General features: G+C 39.4%; 1 protein-coding gene across 1 annotated transcript in view; it reads right to left on the bottom strand.

The window, feature by feature from the left end:
- Positions 1-304: 304 nt before the first annotated feature.
- LOC146331409 (calmodulin-binding transcription activator 1-like) overlaps positions 305-18293 on the bottom strand; it is a 76920-nt gene continuing 58931 nt past the window's right edge. Inside the window, exons 11-21 of the mRNA XM_084730672.1 lie at positions 15456-15604; positions 13386-13570; positions 13230-13308; positions 12850-13117; positions 10619-11154; positions 9244-9392; positions 8891-9137; positions 8601-8669; positions 7519-7664; positions 6215-6286; positions 305-4823 (exon numbers count right to left, since the gene is read on the bottom strand). Coding sequence (XP_084586798.1) covers positions 4748-4823; positions 6215-6286; positions 7519-7664; positions 8601-8669; positions 8891-9137; positions 9244-9392; positions 10619-11154; positions 12850-13117; positions 13230-13308; positions 13386-13570; positions 15456-15604 — 1976 coding nt within the window. The 3' untranslated portion in view covers positions 305-4747. The remainder of the gene's footprint in view (positions 4824-6214; positions 6287-7518; positions 7665-8600; positions 8670-8890; positions 9138-9243; positions 9393-10618; positions 11155-12849; positions 13118-13229; positions 13309-13385; positions 13571-15455; positions 15605-18293) is intronic.

Genomic DNA, 18293 nt, shown 5'->3' with positions numbered 1-18293 from the left:
TATATATATAGCATATAGCACTGAGTGTGGATAAACTGATTTTGTTCATTGCTATAATTAATTAAAATAGAAATACTAGTTTAAAAAAAAAATCTAGAAATCAACAAAAGTCTTGAATCAGTTGGAAAATCTGGGGCGCTGGGAGAAAGGACCTAATAAATATTCCTCCATGCAATTCAAGAAGTCTGAATATCAAATGACCAGTGGTGGACAAAGTACTCAACCCCAGTACTTGAGTCAAAGTACAAAAAGGACAGCTGTTGTCATTTTCTTTCGGAGAAATAAATATCAGACAAAAAATAAGTTAAAGTGCAAATTTTCTTTTTATTCTGATTTCATTTTACAGCAGAAATTATGTAAAGCATTCAGAAGACATTTTCCACATATAAGGGCAATATTCAAAACACTTTGCATGGCCTCAGCAACAAAATATTCTTTTAAAAACATCAACAATTTAGTGATGCTTGTGCATGCACGTTTGTAAAACAAACAAAGTAAAAACTAGGCTACAAAAAAAAAGAGGAATGAAGGACTGAGATAGGCATGGAGAACACAACAGCAGGCAAGGTGGGAATACAGCAGGAAATGAGAGAGAGAGAGAGAGGGAGGAAGGGAAGACGGGGTGAAAGAAGAGGAAGGCAAGGAGAGGTCTAGCCATAGATTATCTATAAGGGTCTACCATTCTAGCATGCAATGTGGTGTTTGGCCACGCCCTCTCAAAACAAGGCCTGAAAGGTTATACTGTTCATTTCTAGGCGGACTTATGAGAACAGAGGCCATCTCTGCGCATGTCTACCAGCTGACTACTATGGCAATATTTCTTTATTTTTTATTTTTTTTAACGTTTTCTACTCTACATACTTTTTTTTTTACAGTCACCATCCTCTCCAAAAACATGAACATATTGATGGATTTTCTGCAATCTGTGTCTAGTTTCCTGTGTGTGTGTGTATGTGTGTGTGTGTGTGTGTATTCTGCAGCACAAGCATTTGGCTGTTGTTAGAGTGTGTGTATATTTGACTGTGTATATAAAGGAGTCCATAGCAGTGTTCTCTGTGACTTGAGTTGTGCTGATGTGAGAGGAGGGGCAGTTTAAGAGGAGGTTCTGGTGATACCGTATAGCATGAATGCTCCTGACAGCGCTGTCCTGACCGTGGCTGTCTCTCAGTGTGATGAATATCCAGAAAACATGTGAGACACACATAATAGAGATATTCCAATTGTAAATCTTTCAATATACTATCTCTTACAACTTTTTTTTAAAATTAATAACATTGAGGTGATACGTGGCCGTTACCTATTTTTGCATTACTTAAGAATTATTAAGAATCTTGTGCGTTTAAGACAAGAGCAAGTGTATAAATAGAAATATCTTCTTACTTGCTTTGAATTTAGTTTATATTCAAACAAAATCCTATAAAATACGGGATTTGGAGGGATTTTTCTAGTAGAAAAGGTGATGCAAACACAGCTTGGATGAAGCAAACGGATCACATTTGCTGCTTCAAAACATGAGACTGGAATATCAGAAGGTCAATCAAGAATATGATCTGAATAGTAATTTGTAGATACTGATTTGTGAGCGAATAACTGGAGTATCCCTAACATACACAAATATGTACACATACATATGCACACACAAAAGTACACAGTCACCTCTGTGTCAGCGATCATTACACTCCACATACCATCTCCCTGTTCTTCAACCCTGAGTAAAATCTAAGGGAGAGATTTAATTGTTCCCAAAGACATAAGCACAGAGAGAAAGAGTGTGGCTTTTTTAGTTTTGTGTTTGAGTGTGCACATTTGTGCATGTATGTGTTTACATGTAAGCATGCACATCTGTGTGAGCATGAAAGGGAAAGACAAAGACAGAAAGACAGTGTGATATGACAGCTATTTCGTCCTCTGGAAAACTGTTGCTTTCATTTAAATGCTGCAAGAACAATTTTTGTGAGGAAGGACAGACAAAGTGGGTCCATGCACGAAAAACACATCTTCCTCCCAGCAGCAGCAGCGACACTGAGAATAGACTCGTTGACAGTGCCTTTCATACACAGACACTGAATTGTATGGGGTTCCTTTTCTTCTAATACTGCAAAACTGACACACAAGTGGGGCATAAAGTGATACTGTAATTACTGGTTTGTCTCATAAAGCAACACACAGCATCAATCAGGCCATGAGCATCCATTCATACCACTGACAAATTACTACAGCTTTTAACTTAGACGTCGGATCAAGTGTAACACTGTCATTTTTTTTAAACACACAATTTAGGAAAATAAACAGGTAACTGGCAACCTTTTTTGGAGGACATACAATAGATATTTCCTGATATTAGCTTGCACTTTTCTGTTATTGAGCAGGCACTTTCTAAACAGAGCTTTCCAGAAGTCTAAAAGTACACACGTCGTACAATAAATGGCAGTGACGATGAGGAGGAGGAAAGAGAAACTAATTAAAATGATATGTAAAAAAAGGTGGGGAGGAGACATTCTGTTTGGAGATGGGAAGCTTTGACTGGAGGCCAGGCTGGATCCGCTGTAGGTGTGATTAATGGTCTTAATAAAAGCTAGTATGTTGCTGAAGCACAACCACATCGTAAAGAATGTAGCGCCCTCTTCCCTTTTTTTGGATCATCATTCATTGCATTCATATTATCATCTTCATCACCATTAAAATCATTTTCATACTTGTATCATCATCATCTACACGTAAGTCTGCCTTTGACAAACCTCAGAACTTGTAGGAGGTCTACGGTTGAGCTAGAACTAGATCTCTTCTACTGTTTATTGTCTGTGTGTGTTGCCTCTGTGGATCTTACTGATATCTTTTGGGTGTTGGTTCCCCAACGTAACATATTGTTAGGCAAAAATAGCATTCATAATAATTGGCACTACTGGCAAAAAGGGTTTAATTTTTGCTAGCCAAGAAACAAAAAGCACAAAGTGTAAATGTTTTTGTCTGAAAGATCATTGTTTCAGCTAACTTTGTTTTTCCCACTTATAATTCTAACATTAGATTTTTCAGTTTGCATGCTTTTTAACAAAATGTTCTTTTCAGTAACACTTATACTGGATACTCTTAAAGTGAAGCAGTTAAAATCCTCTCACAGTCCATAGCCACTAACATGTTCTTTTTGCTGTTTCTTTGTCTTAAATCTCATGCACATTACTCCGTTTTGTAATATCTACATTATTTACAAGCAATACAGCCATCCTGTGTACCCAGGTCTCTGTCTTAAGTTCTCATTATGGGAGTAAAATAATTTATAATCTTAAATACAGTCCTCTTATGAAAAAGTTTCAGGGTCCTCGTATCCCCTTACCTCGTCAGTTTATATACAGGAATATGCAATAGTCCAAAATATGGATTTGATCGCCCGTATGGGCTAATATGGGGACCAATGCCCTGTATAGGGGCAGGTATAGGACCCATGTCCTGTACAGAGCAAGCATAGAGACCTCTCAGAGTCAAGAAGAAGTCAAGGCAATGGTATGTGACTCTCTCCTCAAAACCACAGTTAGGATTTAGAGGTTTCACGCAAAGAACAAACTAACAGAGACATTTAACCATTGGAACATGTCATATTTTACCACACAAGGGGGGAAAACCAGTCTCAAGCTGAACCACTCTTGAGCCAATTAAATAAATAATCAGACCCTTAAATAAATAAAGTAAAAAAAGCACCCAAAATAAGTCATTTGTCCTTACACAGTTCACATTACACAGGGCAAGGATAAGTTGATGAGGACGTAAGTGAGACACAACTACACATAGAAATACAAAAAAGAAACAACACTAAAGCAGTTTGGCAAGCATGCAGGAGCTCGTAGCTCAAACACATGCATTGAATTGAACAAACACGGACACACCACGTCAGGCGAGCAAAGTGCCGCCTCTGAGAACGACTCCATACAAAGTCCATGTAACAAATTAAGACATCGTTATTCAGACCCCAACCCTTTATCTAACAATGCCCCTCTTACATTCAAGTGCAGTTCCTCCCCTTTTATTCGGGTGACTGATTACTAGGTTTGTTAAACCTGTGAGTCAGAGTGGTTTGGTGGTTTTGTGATATACTGAATCAGCTGAATGATTTGCCACTATAGCTCTTCAGGATGATGGAGAGGAGGAATAAGCGAAAAAACCTTGCATGCAAATGCAACATAGAAGTGAGTTTTTTGGTTTATGTTTTCTTATTCTTTCATGGATCGCTGTTTGGATACAAAACACAAAAGGTTTTGTATATTTTCTGCGTGTCAAAGTAGCCTTTCATCTTGAGCCAGCTGTTTATCACCGATGCCTTTCTGCACATCCCATCGCTGCAGGATGTTGGCGTCTTCCTCACGTCCTTCCACCTGACTCGTCGACACGCTTCTTGCAAAGAAACATACCCATGAAGAGTGCAAAGAATGCCATGAGGTTAATGTGATGGCCTCCCAGTGAAACTGTGGAGGAGGATCAGTGCTGTGGGCAGAGCCAGGTCCCCAGGCTCTACCCAGCAGTCTGTCTGTCTGAGCTGCCATGATGGACACCTATCCTGTCCTCAGTCTGTCTGGGAAGAGTTTTTGTCCCTCTTGTGATAGGAGGGGAGAGAGGGTGAGAGAGAAGGAAGGAGGAAGGGAAGGGAAAGGAAAGGGCAGGAGAGGGGGTTAGGGAATGGAAAAGGGAAGGATTTATGTGGAAGGATGGATGAAAGGAAAAGGGAGAAGATGGAGGGAGGGGAGGGTTTATAGATTGCTCACAGGCTGAGGGGGCTGTGTGTGGGGCCTGACGGTGGGCTCTCAGGACCCCTGGCCTTTCTCTGCTCTTTGGCCCTGGGAAAAAAAGAGACACACATCAGAGAGACACTCAGAGAAGGGTTTTATATGTGTGTGTGCGCATAACTTTTTTCCACTTTCATATCCAAAGGCCATACTCAGAGCAACAGGAAAAGTTACTCAACAAACCCCCTGCAACTGACCTTCGCTAAGCCTCTCCTCTCCTCCAATCATAGAATAGCAACCGCAACTGGGCACCGCACCTGTCAAGCTTTGCATTTCTCTACATGTCAAAGCAATGTGCATGGTGCGCTAAAGTCACAAATGCAATAAAAGCATCTGATGTATGCATTTTTGAGTACATCTACTATTTTAAATGGCCAAACACGCACTAAAAGTTTTATGAGGGACGTCCAGCTACCTGCCGCCGGGTCGCATTCTGCTTGAGCCCGTATTTACATTTTCCCTGCCAAACTTTTACCTCCCAGACTACGTTAGCCATTTAGACAGAAGCAGGTGGAGATACTCATTTTGATAATTTCATTTTTTATGTTTTATATTGTTGTTATAGTGGTGGAACCACAACCGCTTTTGTCCACAGGGGCCTCCAAAATCAATAAACAATGACAGTTCCTTGTAGTAGCTTTAACCTTTAGCCTTAGCTTACATCAGTGAGCAACTCCTCTGAAATCTGCTAGTGAGTCATCATTTTAGCCGACAAAATCCTCAAAATCCCCTTTACTTCTCTGTAGAATCGAAGGCCTTGTGTTTCAACAATGATTTCCAATTTTGATGTTACATCTGCCACCGTTATCACTGTATACTACGAATGTGCAGTGCAAGAATGGAAAGCTTGACAGGCGTAGCAGCAGTAACTAAGGAGGGCGGAGCTTAGTGAAGGGTCACACACTCATTCTCCATCTTGTTATCCTCCCCCACCCATCAAGGCACAAAAAAAGAGACTGGCAGGCCAAGCAAGACACTCAAAGTCCCCCAGTGATGTCAGTCAGAACATGCCCCTATGAAGACCATATGCAAGAACTGCTCCCCTATCTATCTGTCAGTCATGCAGCAGTATCGATGTCATTCAGCAGTCCTCGGAGAGAGACAGAGAGAGAAAGACAGGGAGATAGGGAGGGAAGAAGAGAGAGAGAGGGAAGGATGATAATTCAGGATCTCCTCTCCCCCTCCCTCTGCTGACATGCAAACAGGCATCAGCCACCAGGAGAGAGGGAGAGAAGAGAAGAGGGAGAGACGACTCACCCGTTTCAGAGGCCTATGGTCCATCAAGGGGCTTCGCAGGAACAGTAAAACAACACCAACTATTAGCACCAATGTAGTGAGGGGGCACCTGTGGCAGTGGGCTCTAAGTGTATGTGTGTGAGTAATGTGTAAGGTTGTGTGTGTCTGTGGGTGCAGGTGGTGCGTGAAGAGTTTTTATGCCTCACCTGTGGCGGCATCGGAGCAGGAACCTCAGGATCTTGCGAGCAGCCTGGTTCTGTCTTTTTGTTAGGAGGCTGCTGCAGGCGAAGACACAAGAGAAAGGAAAAAACTTTCACATAATTATGGCCTATGGGCGTGAGTGTGTGTGTTTGTTAATTTGACTGACGAATACTTTTTGTCAACACCATTTTTTAACTGTGATGAAATGAGATGAAAATCTAATGACACTTTTGTCAATGAATATAAGCAAGATTAAAATGATAAGAAAGGGGCGAGTTGGAAAGTGGTCCAATCTATTTGTATGGCAGGGAGGTTAGATGCACATGATTAACTGGATACTGTAGTACTGATCTACCTGGACAGGCAAACACTTGCTGCATGTCTCATTAAGTTTACAGGAACGTTTGAGAAGAACAGACACTACAGAAAAAAAACTTCCAAGATTAAGGCATCTTTCTTCACTAAATTCTTGCGTTTCAAGTTAAATGCTTAAATTTTGAAATCATCTACAAAGAAAAACTAAATAACTTTTTGTTGACCTATCATCTTCTTTTAAGAAAGTCTACTTTTTTCTTTAGATAAACTTGAATATTTGAGTTTTAGAAACTCCAAAAAGTCTGAATTTCAAAAAATGTTCACAGTGAGCTGTGAACCTGATTAGTTATTATTTGGGTTCTTGAAAATTAAATAGATTATAAGTTGGCAAAACCTTTTTTTTAGTTTATTTCAAGTTACCTTGAAATTATTTTTCTTTTTACAGTGCATATGGATAAATTGTACATTTGATGTCAAGGGAAACGACCTTTTCTTTTTTTTTTTAAGATTATTTTTTGGGCTTTTGCCTTTATTGTGATAGTAGCAGCTGAAGATATGACAGGAAAGGGGGTCGAGAGAGAGGGGATGACATGCAACAAATGGGCCACAGGCGGGAATCGAACCGGCAGGACTGACAGCCTCAATACATGGTGCGCACGCTCCACCAACTGAGCTCCCAAAAACAACTTTTTATAAACCATGTGGAGTGACAATCACACAACTCACAGTAACATTTGCAGATGATTCATATTGAAATTCATGCAAAGGTATACACAATTGGATGTTTTTGTTATTCAAGCTAGTTATTTTATCAGCTAAGCCGAGCTAGTGTGGTTTCACTGAACTTGAAATATAATATAAGGAACTAAGCTAAGGAACCACTGATTAGAGAAGTAAAAACTGAAATGACCCAGAGTTGCTAATCTTAGATTGTAAATTAAAGACTCAATGACACACTAGAGATAATAAGTGTGTGTGTGTCTGAGTGAAGTACCTGAGGGAGTGTCTATAGGAGCGGTAGTATTGCTGGATGAGGACCGCTGCTCTACGACTTTGTTGGAACTTCCTCTGCTCATGGAAACTCCGGAAACGACTCTGGATCAGGATGGCAGCCAGGGTCATCCTCTTATAAAGTGCATACTGAGAGAGAAGACAGCAGTGTGTTGCCATCACTTCATCACAAGATAATATGTACATTTTATTTATCTATTTATTTATTGAATTTGACAGGGGTAATACACGGCTCCTTAGCAGCACCAGGGTTAGCAATAAGCTAATTTCCACGTGTAGTCCCTGGGCAGGAAACATAGAAATACATCTCTGCTAAAAAACAATAATACAAATGAAAACAAAATCCTGAGACAAAATAAGATGAACTGATGAGATAAACTCAGTGCTACACTGGGAAGTTTTTCCTTCCCAGTGTTGCCAAGTGCTTGCTCATGGTGGGAATACTTGGGTCTCTGTAAATAACATTATAAAGAGAATGGTCAAGTCTGCTACACGAAAAATGCCCTGAAATAACTTCTGTTATGATTTGGCACTGTATAAATAAAATTGAACTGAATTGAATTGAAAAAAAATCTACCAAACAGCTTGTGAAACTAGCAAAAGTACAAAGTTTTGAAGTTATAAGTGTTTTCTTGTGCAATCTCAGATCGCTGCTTAAGAACTTGTACACTTACTAGATTTGTTAATAATGACCTGAGTTTGAATACAACTTTTTTTACAATGAAGAGAAATCATGATGTGAGCAACTTCAATATAGAAGCACATAGCGAATGGCTTTATTAAGCAGTATGGCTTCGTTATAGATAATTTACAGTTTTTGGAAAGAAAAAAGTTAATGCTATTAATGTAAAGAATAGTAGGATAGGATGTGTACAAGCCAAATTTCTATTTTAATTTTAATGAAAACAACTGTTACTTCACAAAATCAAAATCACAACTTTATGAAAGAAATACGTCCACTGGTACTATTAGTCCTCAATATCTAATTACCTAAATACCTGAGTGTAGGTCAGTTTGACTCAATAAATGGTATGTTGATGCTAGTTGTGTGATGTTAACTCATACCTGCTTGTATCTCTTATAGCAGCGCTGAATCACTGCTGCAATCTCTTTGCGTTGTTCCTGAATGGGACCCTGAGGGGAGTGAGGGGAGTTTGTTTAAACATCATGTAGGGTCATCTTAAGGTTTTTCAAAGGATTATTATTTATGAAAGAGAGAAATACAGAGGAGGATACTTTGAACAAATGTCAGAATCAGCTCTTAAAAACATACATTGACAAAATGTATCAGATTATTTTGCAATCACTGGGGGAAATTGAATTTTTCAAAGTGTGTGACTGACGGCCATGTATACCTTGTGTTTTCTGAGAGAGTGCAGAGCATGCCTGATGGTCTCATACAGCTCTCCCTGTTCTGCCTCAGTCATGGCTAGACAGGAGGAGTCAGTTTTCAACCTCTCTTCTTTCATAGCTGCACAGAGGAAGGAGCTCCAGTCAAAGGGGGAGGGCAGGGCTTGCTTAGCCTGAGGACTCTGCTGATCCTCAGGCCCTGAGAGAGAGTTTTGTTTGGGGCTTGGAGTCTGGGGCTTGGAGTTTAGAAACCTGAAGAAAAAGCAGAGAGCAAAGCAAATTTTTTACAGTTAATTTTACACTATTTGATGAGTTTACGTGAAGTAAATGTAGCAAATTCAGGAATTGTTTGACTCACCTCTCCACCTCACCAAGGTAACCAGATAGTAATCTGACATCACTGCTAATCCCCACCTTCCCAGAGTCTGTTTCATTCTCCATAGCCTCCTGTTTAAGCCTACCAGTTGAAGCCTCCATGATGTGATCAGCTAGCATCGTAATGTCCATCTGCAAGATACACAGAGCAGACCTTAGTTACATACTGCTCACACCTGTTGGCCTTAAAATTAAAATTGATCTTAACCACAAAACAAAACATCAAAAATAAAACTATCTGCATAAAAATCTCCTCCTTCTTCCTTTGAACTGACTAACATGACTCACTGTGACACTGCCTGGAAAAAATGTAAACACAGGCTCATTTCATTTAAGGTCACAGAGAATCTGACAAGGCGTCAGGTAATAATTACACAGAAATAGTTGATCTTCTCATGGATGATCTCATTAATTTATGTTGGTCATATGGGGACATCATATTAAACTGAGACTGTGTCACAACAAGTTAAACACTCCTTGTAGTAACTTTAATGTAATGTTTAACCAGTTGGTAAAAGCAGACTTTTCACACGGCATGAAACCCAGAGCTAAAATAGTTTTTCAAACCTTCTTATTCCCTGGCTAAGGAAAGGAAACTGAACTTATGTTAACTTACGTTTCCTAGGGCTAGGGGAGCTCTTACCCCAAGGCTAAGAAAGCTTTGACATTGGAACAATCCTGGTATATTTCAGAGTGGGTTAACTCTGACTTTACTCGAGGACTTGCTGGCCCTGCTCTGGAGCTCTGGAGCTCTGGAGCCCAGGGCTAAGGAATATGCAGACTGAAAAGCTGTTTTGTTATGTGTTCTTACCAGAATTTCTTACCAAAATTTATTATGTGAACCCTTTTCTTATTCTTCCACAAAAAGTTTTATCAATGTAATTTGTTTTTCAAGGCATCACAAAGTGATCATTCATATCATTGTGTGTCTGCTTGACACACAATGATATACACAACAATTGACCACTGAGTGGTGAAGATTGCACTGTTACCTGTGCTTTGTCTTATGATGGCAAATGCGATTCAGACAAAGTTTGAGTACAATAGATTATATTGTGTAAAATGCAGATCTTCTTCCATTTTTTGTTTGCCCCCTTTATGTTCAGTTTTGTCAGTCTTACACCACTTGAGCCATTCCTGGGCCCCTTTGTATTTTTTTTAACCTAACGTGGTTTTCATTGGAGTTTTCCTTTATTCACACTGAAGGTCAGAGTTTGGGGAGAATTGTTTTCATAGATTTTTTTAATACATTGTAACATGGCACACATTATATACATTATCCACCACATACAGTACAAAAAGTTCAGTTTTGTTTAAGGATCATTATGAAAATTGCCCATTACAGTTGCTCCCCATACCTGCAGGTCCTCTGTATTATCCTGATAGGTCAGCAGCTCTGTCTCCTCTCCCCTGTCAGACAGCACTCTTTGGCGCAGGTGAATGGCCAGTCGTTCTTTACCCAGAATCCTCCTGGCTAGGCTACGCTGCCCCACAGTCTGTCTCAGACTCCACCTGGTGCCCCCTCCAGACCTCCCTATCCTGGCCTGCAGGTGGGAGAACGGAACGCTGGGGAGCTGCGGCCGGGTGGGGCTGGAGCTGGCAGGAGGAAGTGCGTTCTGACAGTTGAGGTTGCTGGGTTGAGTTTGGAGGGTGTTGGGGGGGAGAGGGCATTGAGGGTTAGGGCTGGGGGATGAGTTGAGGAGGGAGTTGAGGGTGTTGGTGCCAGGGGTGGTGTTAGCTAGCTGTTGCTGAGTGTCTGGGTTGGGTTTGAGTCTCTTGGTTGGGGGTGGGCCTCCCTGTTCTCCCTGGGTTCCCTGTTGGGCTCTGTGTCCTGTTTGGCTCCAGCTCTGGTTCTGGTTGTCTGACTGGCTCTGTGCCCTGGCTCTCCTCAGCTCTAAGGGGAACAAATATGGTGGAAAATAAGACGAGGTCTAATAATGACAAAACTATTTCCTACTAAAATAAAACAACAGTGATATTTATCTGTAATAGACACTTCCTCAATAGCAATAAGAAAACTGAACGGTTTCACTTCATATCCCTTGATAGTGGAGCGTGCTATGAGAGATAAGCAGCCAATTATTTCACAGGTGTGCTGTTAGTCTTACTATCAACATGTGACACAACAACAGGAGCAATGTGGAGTTAGAAAATAAGTGCAGGCAGTGAGGAAATTGTTACTAAAAAAGAACAGGTCAGTCAGACTGTGTGGCAGTTTTTTTTAATGTTGTTTTATTTAAAGTCAATTAAGTCTGTGACCCGTGAGCCTTAATAAATACAGTGGTTCAATTCAAACTGAGGCAGTTGAAATCAAAATAAAGTGGTTATATCTAACCTTCTAATTATCAATATTGACTAAAATTTAACATTTTATTTTGATAAATGTTTCAGCTATATTGCTCAGCCCTAATTCTTACGATACTGGACAGACCAACTTCTTAAAGGGTCAGTTCAATCCAAACACAGAAATCATATATTCCATTCATACCAAGGAATAGTTAGCAATGGTGATGATTTTGATAGTTTTCGACTGTCCACAGAGAGGTGTGTGGATTATTCTGAGTAACTGGGAAGACACATTCCTGCTTTTTCAAGTACAAAATTTTAGAGGAGGAGTTTGACATTTGGGAGAAATACACTCGTTTTCTTTCTTTGCCCAGAGTTAGAGGAGAGGATTAATGACGCTCTCATGTCTTATCCAGTAAATATGTAGCTAAACCCAAAAGCTGTTTAGCTTAACTTAGCATTAAGACTGTAAAATCAATCTACTAGCATATCTAAATCTCACTATTTAACATTTTATATCATTTTGTTTAATCTTTACAAAGCCCAAAGTTTAAAAACATCAAGTTGATGTGTTACAGGATTTTTACGCAGACAATTTCTTGGCTGGTACCAACCAGAGGAAAGTTTTAAAGTTTTAAAGTTTTTTACTCGTTGGTTTAAACATATGAACTATAATGTATTAATTAATGAGCTTTAAGAGGTGGTAGTATGAATTTATGTATTAAATAAACGAGGGATGACTGTTGTTTTCCAGGTCACAATATTCAGTCCAGATGGCATCATCTTTGTGTGACTGTGTGTGAATGTGTATTGGTTAGTTTCTGGTGAGCAGCTGTCACCTTGCATGGCAGTCTGTGGCATCAGTATATGAATGTGCATTATGTGTCAATGGGAGAATATAACATGTAATGTAAAGCACTTTGGGTGGTCGTAGGACTAGAAAAGCGCCATATAAATGCAAGTCCATTTAATATTTGATGTACCGTATGTAGGCTTCTTGTGTGTATCTGTTTTACTGCAAAACCAACTTCCTTTTGAGACGATAAAATAAAGTTAAACGATTGAGTAGTAAGTATTAGGCAGATTATGTTACCTTTGGACAGAGTCAGGCTAGTTATGCTTAGCTAAGCAATATACCAAGGTGGATATTTTAAAATGTCTGCAAATGAAACTCAAACTACCAGTCTGGTTACACAACACAAAAGCTATGTAGTTTTGTTGATGTTTTGGATGAACTGACCCTTTAAGCTGAGACAAATCCTTCCCTGGTGGTGATAAACCGCAGAACAGAAGGGTTTCCCACCTGAGTTAGGATTTGGGGTAGGGCTGTTGCTTATTCCACTGGTCTGTGACTCTCCTCTCCACCTGTCCATCCAAGTGTCAGCAGGCTGGCCTTGAGCTTGAGGAGTCTGTTGCAGCTGCTCTAAGAGCTCAGCCAATCGAGTGTGGCCTCGAGATCGGGCAATGTTGAGTGGCAAGCGTCCCAACGAATCAGGAATAGCCAGAGCTCTTGGGTCCCACTGGTAAAGCACCAATGCTGCCTCGGTGTGGCCCAGAGCACATGCCCACATCTGAGGAGGCCAAAGGAAAACACAATTCACACACAGGCACAGAAAGAAATACACACACAATCAAAAAAAAAACAGCAAAAGAAAAAAACACTGAAAAATCTTGATCAATCACCAGTGGAGTGCAGGAGAAGTGGTCTACGTTGAGTGGATCCACTTCCAGCTCGAGGTCAATACTGTCGGCGTGCTTTGTGCTGCAGAGATGACAAAAGTGAAATTAACTGACAGAGTATGCATTTACAATGGTGCGTCAAGTTTGTGTGTTACTCACCGCCAGCGAATGAGTGTCTGAATGAGTCCTGCATAGCCCTGAGCTGCAGCCAGATGCAGTAAGGTCATTCCTCTGGAGTTCTTACTGTGGACGAGCTGATTTGATGAAGCCCAGCATGGCTGAGACATCATCTTCTCGCACACCACCACCACACGGCCCTCAAATGACCCCTGATCGGGAGAAATCTAAAAGATTGTAGAGACAAAATGGGCAAAATGACATTTAGAGTTTCCAGGAGTTTTATCAACAGAATTTGTGTGCTAAATAAGTGTCACAAAGATTTGTTTTACCAGAGCCATAGGGTTGTGTACTGTAACAAGCTTAGCTGTTATGAAGTCACAGAGTTAACATTTTCAGGGGTGGCCTTATAGAGCGGAAAACTTTTCCATTATAATGAAATCTAGAAGAATGGCACTGAAACAAAGGCCAGTTTTGTGAGGATCACTGTATTGCTTAACAAAGGCAGGGAGCAGTAACTCTAGAAAAGAATAAATTGCGAAACACAGAATTTACAGTAGGGCCGCTACTAACAAATATTTTCATTGTCGACAAATCTGTAGATTATTTTCAATTATTAAAATAGTTGGGGATTAATTTAATAGTTCACAACTAATTAGTTCACAACTAATTAATTAATTAATAACTAGTTCACAATTAATTATTGCAGCTCTAGTTTAAAATTCTTTACGATGATTGAATAAACTGTAACAGGTGGATAGGATATAATTCATTGTTTTTGTTTTTTTTATTATTTTTCAATAATAATTGATGTACACCTCTGGAAAAACTTCAGGGAATATGATTTAGAGGAAAACAACATCACCAAACAATTTTCTTCTCTCAGCTTTACATCTACTATTTCTTATGATAATAACAGTTTCCTTGAAATTGATATAATACATTAATTTACACCTGTGAATTCCACTTGAGTTCAAAACTTAACATGCTAATCTGCTAAGCTATTGTTACACATTTTTAGCAGGACTAATTTTGTGTATTCATACTTAATTACTGGTCAAGGCTAACTTCAGCTATCTATAGTTACCTTTAAAGTTTCGGCGTCCTTGCTTGAGGGGTGCAGTTGACTGTGTTTTGTTGTACGTGCACATTTCTATGCCTTCAAAAAGTGCTATTTGACAAAATTAATGTCAACCAGTCAGATTTTGGTCTCCACTACATACTTTATAGAAGAATACTGGTTCAGTTTTTATTAAAACAACAACATAACAACATCAGAAAATACCATAAATCGCTGAATCTGAAGGTGGTGGTGCTTTTGTTTTTGAATGCATCATTTTGTACAGGTTTTGCGATTATTGTACAAACAAAGTTTATGTAAAGTTTTCTAATATTTCTGTCGGCATTCTATAAAGTGTGAAATGCCCTGATCTATTGTTGGAGTTTAAACCATAAGACACATTTTTTTTCTTAAATTCTTCAAACTGAATCTCAATGACTCAACATTGTTTTAAAGATTTACTTAAATTAAAATGTAATAATTAAAACAATTTCTGTTTTATTCCATGTTGTTTACCTGTACTGCTCACTTTCAGATTATGTAGCTGAAAAGCAAAATTTCATCCAAACTAAATCTCTCTCCAGTATTTTTTTGGCCATTGTTTGCGTAGTTAACTGCTGAAACTACAAACAAGTTGGGCAATAAAAAGAAAGAAATTATTTTTAATTTTATTTTTCCATTGTTACTTTACTGACTGATGGACATCGTATACAAAACCAAAGCTGTCATTTCTTGCACTTTCCCATGAATAGTGGGGTATTTTATCATCTTGGTTTATGTATGACCTGTGAACAAGTGGGCACTTTTTGCTGGTAAGTGACCTTTTTGTATTATATTTTATTACAATTTTGTACCACACGCACATTGTCACTTTGATATTTTTTTTACAAAGTACTTGGAACTACATTTTCTAAGTAACTTCAGTTAACCAAACTAGATTTCTCCCTGGGGTAGGTTTGCTGTAGTTCAACTTCTTCCAGTGTTAAGTGATTGGTAACTTTCAAAATGATGCTTTTAAACTAGCTTCCCCAACACTGCTTCTTTTGCCTTACTTGAGACTGCTGATCAGTGGCTCCTCCTCCCTCCACCCCACCACCCTTGGTTGCCATGGTTTCTGAGCTGGGGTTCTGATTGGTTATCTCAGCCATCCTCTGTTCCATTTGCTCCAAACGCTCCAAGATGGACATCCTGAACTGGGTATCTACAGAAATGAAAGTGGGATACATAGAGCTGTAAGCACTGGCTTGTTGTTTGTCGCTTGTAAGAAAATCAACATTACGTTTTAGTAAATCCTACTTTGAGTATATACTGTATATCTAACAACAAATGTAGGTTTTGTGTGCCTGTGGCACAAATGTGTGTGTGAATGTGACCCTTTGTTTCTGTGCTGCTGCAGTTTTGCTGCAGTGCACATTATGTCATCCCACCTGCTGCTCTCTCACTCAGGCTCTCTATTTTTCTCTCCTCTCATTTGACTCCTATTTTTCTTTCTGCTGCCTGCAGCACACAAACTGAGCTGAACGGGTGGAGCCACAAGAGTGACACAAAGGCTCAGGCTCCTCCCTCTCTGCTCAACCAATCAGAGGAGGAGCAGAGGTCTCTGGAAATGCAGCTTCTTTGAATACAAAGCAAAACAATCCACTATTACAGCTATTATAACGCATAATGCTCAGCTGTTTTCACCAGTAACTGAAAAATACAGTGGATCCGTGCTCACAAAACAAATGTGTAATGCTTATAGACATGAAACATTTTAAAATAGACGAGGATGATTGAAAACACCACAGGGACTGACATCTGCCATGAGCATATTTTGAGGTTAATTATATTAATAACTTAATGAACTGGTACATTAAAATATAATTATCAAGTTGACAAACATGCACTGAAATTAGCCAATTAAACAGGGATGAAATGCTCATTGAATTACCCTCTTTAAATGACAAGTGGATTAATTGAATTTGAAAAATGACTTTCAAACAGGTTTTCAAAATGTTCTGTGTCATTTTCCATTTCACAATTCATTTATCTACCTGCAATACATGCTAAATGCTGCAAGGCCCATGTTATGAAGGGTAAACAGGAATACAAGAAAGGCTAATGGAACCCTGTAAACTCCTCATTGAAAAGTAATTTTAGGAGGTAATTGAAAAATTGATGAATTTATTAATTGTCAATAGTATGCAATAATATCTTTACTAATAGTTTTTTAACCACACAATTAAAATGCAAATGTAAACATTATTTTCTTAATAATTTCGCAAATGTTAATTAAGGAAATTGATTATAATTGACCAGTAAAAAAGTCAATAGGTATTCAGGTGACACACTCAAACTTCTATAAAGGCAAAGACTTACTGTCCTGCTTTTGCATGCAAATTCAGCTGCTTTTCAAAGTTTGTTTCATGATTTTTTGTAGTTATACTACATACCTATGGATTAACTGACCAGCTTTGGGCTGACATCTTTTCTGCTCTCTTGAAGGGTTTTTTTCCCTCCAGGAATGCTTTGTAGATTCTTCTCCAATACATGAGGCTTTGCACATGCTCTGACTACTAACCAACCACAACACCGTTTAAAGTGACATCACCAAACTTTGATCACACGATTGCATTGCAACCCTCTTTGCAAACCCTTTTTAAGCAGACCAATGACAAAAGCTTGTGACTGTAAAGGTAACAATAATTAATTTTAATCAAATCTGTTTCAGTTTTTGATAATGATTTTCCTTTGTATTATTTGTATTTCTCGGAACAGTTTTTATCATTCATATTACATGCACATAAATAGTTTCCCATATATTCAAAATCCTTTTAAATTAGTTTGACTCAAACAGATTCTGTTCTTTAGTCAAAGTTAGCTGGAAAATAATTAATCTGGCAAACACATTTGGCATAGCGCCCATATAGAGGAACTTTCAATAGTAAGCATGAAAATGTAAACGGAATATAAAGGTATTAAAGCTTTGACTGACCAACAAGATACCCACATGCCTGTGCCCACAGGCCTGTTATTATCTGGGCCTCAACAGGAACCACATTAGCATGTTGTTGTTGTTACGGAGTTGAGTGGAGCTGTCCACTCTTAGTGGTTCTGAAACTGAGCAAGTCGACCAATAAGACTTAACACGTTTCTAAGCATTGAAATAGAACAAACAGCGTGCAATTTAATTCAAACATCTGGCGTACAAACAACGTGAAGACTTGTGGCATTTCTTCAGTCCCTTTGTCTGAAATCGATAGAGGCTGCTGGGCGAACACATGTAGCACAGACATTTACACTGAAATGCAAAAAGTAGTTTAAGGCTTTACAGATATAATTCGACAACACATGTCACATTTATGTCCATCTACAGCAGCATGTTAACAAAGAAAAAACTACAAACAACACACAGACCTGCACGCCAATAAAAGTGCGCGTTTTGAAGTTATCATCAGTTAAAATCAAATGAGCTACGAACCCGAGCAGCGCGTCTCTGTTTCTCTCTATCTGCTGTCTCTTTGTTCCCCCGTTAGTTTGAAGTGTGCGACTCATACATTGCTACTCCGAGCGAGCAAAACACAACTACAGTGCAGAGACAGAGAGAGACGGAGAAACACAAAGAGGGGAGGGGAGGGGAGCGCAGCAGTCTCCACGTTGTGTGTCTGGGAGCACAGACACGCTTCAAATCGGCCCGCCAGACTCGGAGCTGCAGGAGGCTCGGTCGTCATCGGAACAACAATACACTGCACCCTCACAAACTCAGCGGGAACAATGACATGTGACAAAGTCGTGTGCTGACGCATATTTATCTCTGTCTATTTTTGCCAGGCAGCGAGGCTTTGATGTACATTTGAGGCCAAACAAAGGACCTGAGCGAAAATAACCAGAGCGCACATCCCAGCCCTCCA

Source organism: Lutjanus erythropterus, chromosome 2 (assembly GCF_056507025.1).
Source record: "Lutjanus erythropterus isolate fLutEry1 chromosome 2, fLutEry1.hap2, whole genome shotgun sequence".
Classification (NCBI taxonomy): Eukaryota; Metazoa; Chordata; class Actinopteri; order Lutjaniformes; family Lutjanidae; genus Lutjanus; species Lutjanus erythropterus.
Note: the sequence above shows the minus strand (reverse complement) of the source record. Positions and strands in the feature narration are given on the sequence as shown.